The sequence below is a fragment of the Acyrthosiphon pisum genome, chromosome A1, assembly GCF_005508785.2.
Source record: "Acyrthosiphon pisum isolate AL4f chromosome A1, pea_aphid_22Mar2018_4r6ur, whole genome shotgun sequence".
Taxonomy (NCBI): Eukaryota; Metazoa; Arthropoda; class Insecta; order Hemiptera; family Aphididae; genus Acyrthosiphon; species Acyrthosiphon pisum.
Window position 1 is genome coordinate 102949573 of NC_042494.1, and position 10171 is coordinate 102959743.

Below are 10171 nucleotides of genomic sequence, written 5' to 3' on the forward strand. Positions count from 1 at the left end.
AGTTTGTACGCAGGTGGGATTTGCGACTTTAAGTTGTATCTACCGCAGCAACGGTATACCACAATACCGCAAACATGTTCTGTAAAACTGGCGCCGAAGTCCATGGTGACATCGGGACGTGGCCCGACCTCTTTTTTAAAAATTGTGGCTGGCCGGCCATATTTTATTTACTTCATAACTTTAATATGAGCATGAGTATATTTAAACCGTGATTATGAATAAATGTATATTAGGGTACCTCTATATTAAATAATTAAGATATTGAGGCCGGGAAGTTTTAAAATTGCCCGACCACATTTTAAAAACTTCGGCGCCACTCGAGGTGAGTATATGTTTTCAAAATCATCCTGAATGTGTAAAAATGCATATTATTATACCATCGGAACCTTGTAGATAGAATACATTTAAAAATAGACATACCAGTATTAACTGCAGTAAAATATAATATCATAAAAATAACAGCGTATAATATTATTATGTAATAAATTAAAAATGAACAATAAATTCAAGAAAATATAATAAGCTGTTATTTACTTAATTTAATGAAAAATAGCGATCAATCTATAGCTTAGAAAGTATCTACATTCAATCTAATTAAACTTGATATTCAGTAGGTATATATATTAAAAATGATTTCTAATGATTGAGACATAATAATTATAAACTCAAATATTCAAGTTTCCATAGTATCATGTAAAACAGTGATGCTAAAATTGATCCCTAAATGTTCGATGAATACATGTATTTCTGCGTAATTCGATCAGTTATTTTTTTATTATAATAGGTGTATTTGTTTTATGGCGGTGTACAATTATTTCCAATATTAAAACTGTGAAAGAAATGACAAAACCGATGATCAGAAAAGCTATGAGTGATGCAACGTCTTTAATTTCTACGCTAACCAAAGATTCTTCGGTTGTAGTTTTCCCAGTGGTGCATTTCGGTTTTTCAGCATGCCATATACGGAGTTCCCTTTCCATAATACCAGTTTCCCGTAAAATACAGTTTCTGAAAAATAATATATATATTATGGAGGTATGTTGTTCATTATTTTATCATTTCCTGACGAAACATTATTCACAACAATATAATATTACGCATAATTGATTAATTTTCTGTACGGAGATTCCTTCCGAACCAAGTAACCAGTAGTTTCTGGTCTGTGGAGTGGCAATTCCGTTAAATCGCATTTTTCCTTCTCAGTGAAAATGTCATTTATTAGCCAATAACTGGTGGCCGGATCGGTGAAAAATGCATAGTGACCCTTTTTTATTTTTTTCACACCGTCTTTAGCCAACAGATACTCTGATTTCGGTTTAATTTTATTGTCAATAATTTTTTTCAAGTATGGATTGATTTCCCCGTATACCTTTACGCACACACGTTTAAACATTATCGTATTGTATAGGTTTACAATATAAATAATACTTGTGTAAATGTAAATTTCAATCATGAGAGTAAATATATATTATGATTGAACGTACTTCAATCACTTTAGTAACAATGTTGAAGTCTTCGACGCCAACGTCTAATCCGCTTTCTTCAAGTTTTTGAACCGAATCGATATTTATAACAGTCGGACGCAATAATCCGGAGACAATACTCGATGAATAAAATTGATATACAACCAAACTGAACACGAACATTAAAAGCACAATTAGCCTATTGCTAAGTTTCGTAGGTTCCATGGCTGTTCCTAAAAACAAAATGTATTAGATAAAACGCTTCAAAAATAGCAAATATAGGTGGGAAAGTGGGTACCACTCTGCATCTTATAGGTGTTGTGGTTGTTTCAAACATTTTATGAATTTCCAAGTAGAAAATATTGCACATTTTTGCGATTTTAAGGTAATTTGTCAAAATTCTACCCTGAAACACTAACGAACAAATATTGTGATTTTTTTTCGGTAAAAGAACAATTCAAACTTTTGGAAGAAATAAAAACTTTTTTATCGACATTTGAATAAATAAAAACTAAACAAATCCAAAAACGCCAATTAAATAAAAATATTTCAAAGAGCGTCAAATGTTTCAAACATTTTTTCGTGTGCATATAATGCTAATATAAACATTTGGTAAACATTTTAAGTATTTACAGTTATTCGTTTTTGAGTTACAGCAAAAAACAAAAACAATATTGATTTTGTCAAAAACTGGTTTGACCTCTCAAAAGTACCAACTAAATCTAATTTGCTACCTGAAACCACCCTTAAAGTTGAAAACCGAAGCATTATTTCTATTGCAGATAAAAAACACATCTCGTAAATTCAATACATATTTTATCGCTCTACCAGTAATATTATAGATAATAGAATAGAATATTATAGTACTTAAATTGTTATACTATGAGTATTACCTTGTTGACATAACGTGCCAATTTTTAATAGAACAATATCACTTAATACTTTCAACGAGAACATTTGATTCGATTCATAATGTATAATTGTATAATAAACAAATCCAGATAATATCAGTATACATATTATTGAAAACCAAACAGCCGTTTCAAATGGACGCAAGAATATGTTCGTTGACGCCGTAGACGATCGAGGATGACGAAAGATGAAGCAAGGCCTTTAACAAAGAAAAAACGTAAAATCCAATAGTATTGTATTCAGCTTAAAATGTATAAATACAGTACGTTTTGACAGTTAAACTAACACTAATCTATTTGGTTAATTTACATACAAATGTTTCCAAGTAGAAATAGCAGAGTAATCGACGACATCATATCTTTCAGACCTTAGTGCATTTAAACTTATAGAAAAATCGACCTCTCCAGATGTCAACATTCCAACTATTCCGTCCCATTTGTTATTAATTTTGTAACCCCATGAATTCGTCGTTTGAATATTTAATCTAGTATGATACATAGGAACATATTATTATATACACAGTTATATTATATTACAGGAAAGAAGTTAATAACTAATAAGATAATAAACGCAATATTATAGGTCATAGTAGGTACATAATACATACAGCGGCGGATTCTGAATTTTAACTGGCCTAGGAGAATTTCGTTTCACCGGCCCAAAACACCATTAATGCAAACAATTTAGTGGAAATGTAGTAAAATTAAAAAATAAAAATAATTTTAGTTAGGTTAAATATTACTACGGTTACATGCACAGCTAAACCGATTTAACTTAATTCAAATTAGTTAATTCCTGGCTGTTAATTCAGTATAATATAAATTCCGTTTACCTCAATCAGTTTAAACTCTGGATGTAAACGTTGAAAAATAAACTGGTTTGGTGGGAGTGTATTATACTAATACGGCTTTACGTGCATATAATATACTTGTACTCTAATTTGAATTGATTCAATACGAATCAAGTTAAATCAAATTAATTGATGCATGTAAACATGGTACATTATATGATTTAATATTCCTAATTTGTTGCTTACATAAACTATACATGTATTATTAATACATATATAATATATCAATAAATTATATTATATTCCAATGTATGTATGTTATTTCATATTTGACATAAGATATTATAAACAATTGTGATAGACAGCGGTAACACATTATACAAATTACAAACTTGAATAAGGGTAGAACATACAAGAAACTCCAAAACTTAATATGACAGTTTTTTATTTAAGAAATCACTACTATTTTTTATAATGTTAATAACTTCTTCTGAGTCTATACTATGTATCATGACGTATGTTATCATGACGTATCAATATTATCATAACGGCCGCTGTCATGCTACATAATAATGCACGCCACACGGTTGAATGTACATAATTGTACACATGGTACCTACAACCGTGTTGGTGAACTTAGTATCGGCATTTTGATTGGCCGTTTGTATTTCAGTATTATAAAGCTACCAATATAATACCATGAACAAATAAATAACCATGAAATTGACTAGAGTTATCTTTAGTCTTTACTCATAGATAATAATGCAAATAATATTTCTTATGAAATACAATTAATATTTTTAAAAATAAAGAAGGACAAATTTAAGTATAAAATAGATTCTAAAATCAGTTTTAGGATCATAGGACCGTAGTCATGACCGGGATCCGGCCTCCCGGTGACACAATCCGCCACTGAATACATATTATTAATATCTGTAAAAATACTTTACGTGATGTTTAATAAAATTTTCGTCAACGGATACATTATGGCAAAGCTAAATTTTTGCACAGAGTTCAATCGATCCAAATTAATCGTTTGTAAATATTTAACCAGTTCTTCACTAGATGGTCGAATATCCGTACCATTTTTCTTAGCTAAAGCACCATAAGGGTTTCCCTAAAATATTTTAATATTATAAGTAGGGTTATAAAATTTCATGAAATTTATGTTTTTGAAATATTTCATTTTTATGAAAAATAATAAAAAATCATTTTAATTTAAAACTAGAGTAGAAATGTTATTGAAATATTTTTTACATACCTAGTAGGTACATTATACAAATTACATTAAATTCATATAAACATACTTAAAAAAGTTTCAAAACACATGAATTACCTATAGGCTATAACAATTTCTTAATTTGTGTTTATTTAATATTTTATAATTACTAATTAGATAATATAATATTTATAACCAGAGTCCCTATTATAATTATCTATGAGTTAAAACCTTATATTGTAATCCTATTTGAATTCAAATAAAATTAAAATTTTAAATTTATTAAATCCTTAGTATACTTAGTATTATTATAATTTATAATTTACAGAATAAATATTTAATAATTAATAATTATTGATATGATTTATTGATTGGGAACACAATGTAGGTAAGATAATGATAATTGATAAACATACTATATAATATATTCTCTACATTATCGTGAACCACGATTAAAGGTAGTATCTATCTATATCTATATTCATTAAATGTTTAAACTGTATTGCTTTCAAAATGTACATTCATAATGTACCTCACGATAATTATAATATAGGCCAGACTCTAAAATATATTCCTACACTTGCCTCTTGCACTGCGATAAAACAGATTTAGACTTCTCATATACTCAGTACTATATATGGTTCACTGAACATTCCCTGCTTAACTCCTTGCTGACATAACGTCCCTTTTAGAAACCAATCCCAATTCTATGTAGGTGCCAAGATATAAGACTTCTTATGAGTTATGGGCAAAACCACACTCTATTATGTCATATACACAGAGCTGCAAATAATATTTTATCCTTGGGTCACCCATTGACCCATAAACCACTTTTACGTAGTTATCGTTTAACTATTATAATATGTTTAGTATATACTTATATAGGACTATGTTTTTTTGTATAGTAACTTTCTTATGTGTAAGGTACATTAGCCTTTTTGTATTGTATAACTACCTACTCACATGTATATTTTTTTACTATGTATTTTGTAATATGTAAAATTATCCTTTGGCATTAATAAAACCATTATAATAATAACATTACATTCAATTTATCCGAACACTGTTCACAGTGCATACTATTATAAATAATATTTAATAAAACTGAAAATTCTTGTGTTAAAATTTGTTAACTTTGAAAAAAAATTTTGATAAATCGTTACACGTTATTACGTTAAGTGTATGTACGGGATCCTAGTCCTTAAGTTTTTCGTTCAAGCTCCCTGAATGTCGAGTGAATGAATAACGTTAACAACACTATCAGTTATACTTATGCTATCAACGGTTCTAATGTGATGTCTGTGAGTAGTAAGAAAAATTTAGGTATTATTTTTAATACTGACCTGAATTTTCACTCTCATATGAAATGTTATGTTGCAAAGCTTTAAAAACGCTTGGGGTCGTAATACGTATTTCGAAAGAGTTTTATTTATATTCTTCTCTGAAAACAATCTATTGCTCCTTGGTCCGTTCCTTATTAGATTATGCATCTGTCCTATGGGACCCTTATACGTTAACGGACTCCTGTCAATTAGAACGTGTTCAGAGACGATTCCTATCTTGCGCAGCTTTTACATTAAAAATAAAACATCCTCCCCATGACTACTCTATAGTTATGCAGGAATTAGGTCTCGTTTCATTAGCAGACAGGAGATTTAACACCAACGTTGAGTTTTTGAAAAAACTAGTGGATGGTCGCTTTGATGCTCCCTCACTTCTTGTATTTGTCAATTTCAAGGTCCCTTCTCGCACTATTCGACACCGCATGTCCCATTCTTAGTTCCTACGCACACTACAAATTATGGCAAAAATAATCCTATTGATCGCATGATGCGGCTGGTCAATGAGAGTACCATTTATCATAATATATTTTAATATTGAAAATTTTTTGTTCTACTTTACTATTACTATTTTATATTACCTATTATTATTATTATTATTACTATTATTGAATTATTATCATGTTTAAACTTATATGGATCTTAATTATTATTGTTCTGTGTTAAATTGTTGTAAAGGGCTTTGCCCGTAAATATATATATATATAAATTAATAAATAATGTCAAATGTGTAAATGAGGTGGTAAATTGAATTTTCAAAAGATAATTAAACTATGGTGTCTTTTTCTACGAAGGTTCTAGTCTTGGTAGTCTACAAATTAATTTAGATTACCTATTTAAACACATTGGCACTTTGCACTTACATACCATAATCTCTATATGTTAAACTATAATAAATAATAATATAATTTTATTGATAATTTTTAAGATCTAGTACAATTGATTATATAGTCATTATCTAATTATTGTCAAGTCTGAGACTTTGGACCAACGTGAGAATTCTAACACAATATATATATTATAGATACTATTATTACTAAAGAACAATACAATGGTATTAAATGATTCTGAATTATTAATAAAAATAATAAATATTAAAATTCAATAATATATGATGAAGCGTGTTATCATCTTGGGAATCTATGTATTTTTAATATTTTTCAACTGCTTTTGTGGCAATATATTATCAGGAGCCTTGATTTAAATTTTCACGCTTTTTGTCCCAATAAATAAAAAAAAAAACTTTCAATTTTAAATTGACGGTAAACAGCTCAAAACGAGTCAAAATATTTTCAATATTTATTGTGAATAGAAAATGAAAATATAAACATTCAGTCAAATTGTAATGTATTTACAGTTATTTGTTTTTGAATTACAACAAAATAAGAAAATCGCTACACGAGAAATGCTGTAAAAATATGAACTTAAATTTTTTCATAAATGTAGACAAACGTATGAAGAATCCTTGTATTACATTTTCAACTATTAGATTTAAAGAGAAAAATTTTTATCAATTTTTAGCTCAAAATAATTTGCACATTTTCGTCATATTTACGTATTTTGTACTTTTAACTTTATATATACAAAAAAAAAAAAAAAATTGTGACCGGATTTTTAATATTTTTAAAACATCATTGTAACAATATATTAGGAGCCTTGTATTACATTTTCAAGATTTTTTACCCAACAAATACAATTTTATTGACATTCATAGAAATGAAGACTAAAAAAATTTGAAACTGAAAATGTCTATAAGCAATTTAAAACAACTCAAAATCTAAAATATGATGAAGCCAATAGAAGGGTTTATACTAATCAGCCCCGCCTCTAATTATTACACTCACCTTGAGCGATTATTGCTGTTGTAATATTATATCTGAACTATTATATTATAACCCTTTTAATCAAGCCAAAACTAACTTATATAAAGAGTAATTTCACTTTATATTCTGATTGCATATCTAATAATTTTAATGTTTTATTAATTTAGTATATTCTTATAGATATTTTTACACAAAGCATCTAAATGTATTCTTCTCTGAAAATTACATAGATTTTCTGAACTATTACAAAAGGTATTTTTTACATTCTTATTCAAAGCGTAAGTTTATGTATAAGTTGTAACTTCATTGAATTTAAAACTATACTTACTATAGTAACAACATTTAACGTTAAATTTTCTAAATTTGATCTTTTATCAAATTTCCATAATCGATTTCCCCATTTTCCAAAAGTTTTATTTACAACATCAATCATTAGCTTTCCTCTTGGTTCGAAAGCTGTACGATAAATATCAAAAATATGCCAATTAGTAATAATGTCATCCATCTCATTAGGATATGCTAATAAAATTTCACTGCTGATTGAGAGGTTAATTTTTTTTGTTGATAAAAAACTTTGAATATTATTATTTGATTTTTTGCTCATCACCATTAGCCAATGATAGCTAGCATTCCATAACCAACTTTCTGAAAACTTAACATAAACAATTAACATTTTTATAATAAAAGAAGAACATTTTTGAAATGGTAACTTATTAATGTATAAGCATTTTAATAGATACTCATATTTAGCATAATATTTTTCTGAATCAAATATAATTAAAGAAATACTTTTATAATGATATTTTAATACAATATAATGTAAGTCTGTTCGATTTAAAATAAGGAATAAAAGTTGTATACAACATTTAAATCTTGATTATTATCAAAATCTAATAAGCTAATTAATACTATATGCCTTAGTTTTTGTAATTTTTGTGTCCCAAGCGTGTTGAATACATTTTCGGGAAACAATTTTTAACATTAAAAATGTATACCTAAAATTGTTGTTTTAGGTATAAAATATTAATTAATTATACAAGGTTTTTATCAAACAAAAAGAATTTAACTTCCCACCTCATATTTTTATAACTATTGTTTGAGAGAACTATTTTAATACTTAAGCTTACAAGCCCGTGATATGCTAATAAAATGATTTATTATTATTATACTTTTATAATTAAAACAAAAAATGCATTCTTTCTTAATTACGTTTTTAAATTTGAATGGATATTACTTTTAATTTAAAAAAATATATAGTTCATATAACATAATACTTATTGTTATGAAAATAAATAAACACTAGTTTACCTTGAACAATGGATCATCATTACATGACCAATCGATGATTATTCCTAGTAAAGGAGAATACACTGTTATTGTAAACAAATCATCCAAACTAAAAGCTCCATAAAAATCTTCTTTATTGCGGTATGTGACCGCTATTTTTTTTTCATTCAATTTTTTCATATATCTGATTCGATCTAATGTATGATGAAAATTCAACTATGATAATTTTAACAATATTTAATAACTAAATAATGTTTATGCGTTACCTGACAGTGACCAACACGTGTATAATATGGCAGTGTCTAGATTTCTGACCGTTAAAAATTGTTCCATTAATTCGTGTTGTGCATCACAATTATTGTCAGATTGACTCCCAGATATTATATATGTTGACAGAAACGGCAATACAACGGTAATGTAATCCATGGGTCTAACACTATTTTCCTAATATCTGTTTTGAAAAGTTTTGGTGAAACGTATTTTTCATTTATGAATACACACTGACACTATACATAATATACCTACGTCATTGTATAATGACTGTATGAGTATAATTTGGGTGATATTATAAAGGTAGTTATTTTTGACAGGATTGTCATGAAAATTACATCAAAGAGAGTTTTAATGACATGCACTTCTATGATCATGACGTTTGTTTTATATTATTATTATGGTGAATTTCAAATGAAATATTCTGATGTGTAATGTCAAATTAAAATAAGTGGGTGTCGTGTCCCTCAAAACATTATTTAGGTAATTAATTAATAAACGTTGTGAATATTAATGTATATATATATGTACCTGTATGATTATGTATATATATATATTTTTATAAATTATAATTTTTTTTTCTTGTAAAACTAGTTATAATTTTTGATGTGATATATTTTATTGATTACTATAATTTTAAAATACATTGTTGGTGCTACTAAAATCAAAAAGATAATAAGTATGAGACTATGTATACAACATATTATATTATTTTATTTTTATAGTTGATTAAAATCAAAAATATAAAACTACACATTATGTCAATGTTTATTAATTAATTTTCATTAAAATAAGCACCTTGGATAGTTTAAGAATTTCATCAAAGACTTAACAGAAACTAAATCAAAGAGTTAAAAATATATCCTTTTAATATTTTAATATTATTATGACTTGTAGATTCTAGAATACACGTAGGACAATAATTAGCAGTGTACATTTTTCAAGATATGGAATATATATAACTAGTAACTACTAATAAGTAATAACTACTTATTTTTTTCCAATATTAAGTTTTACTAACGTGGGATAAAAAATTTCAAATCGCAGAAACGTTTCTAATTCCTTAC

At 27.2% G+C, this 10171-nt stretch overlaps 1 protein-coding gene across 1 annotated transcript; it reads right to left on the reverse strand.

Annotated features, from left to right (window-relative positions):
* Positions 1–529: 529 nt before the first annotated feature.
* LOC100569015 (ionotropic receptor 75a-like) lies at positions 530–9463 on the reverse strand. Its single transcript, XM_016806088.2, has 9 exons — positions 9101–9463; positions 8856–9028; positions 7876–8199; positions 4116–4282; positions 2689–2859; positions 2357–2574; positions 1485–1696; positions 1098–1369; positions 530–1008 (listed from the first exon to the last, which is right to left on the reverse strand). The coding sequence occupies exons 1-9, from the start codon at positions 9258–9260 to the stop codon at positions 765–767; spliced, it is 1941 nt and encodes a 646-aa protein (XP_016661577.1). The 5' UTR covers positions 9261–9463; the 3' UTR covers positions 530–764.
* Between the last annotated feature and the right edge of the window lie 708 nt (positions 9464–10171).

What these genes read in the sequence shown, in the direction of transcription:
- LOC100569015 (XM_016806088.2), bottom strand. Translation starts at nt 9,260, where the DNA reads ATGGATTACATTACCGTTGTATTGCCGTTTCTGTCAACATATATAATA. An exon ending in ATTTCTACTTGGAAACATTT is followed by an intron (nt 2,575 to 2,688) that starts GTATGTAAATTA and finishes TCTTTGTTAAAG; the next exon opens with GCCTTGCTTCATCTTTCGTC. An exon ending in AGAAAATTAATCAATTATGC is followed by an intron (nt 1,009 to 1,097) that starts GTAATATTATAT and finishes ATTATTTTTCAG; the next exon opens with AAACTGTATTTTACGGGAAA.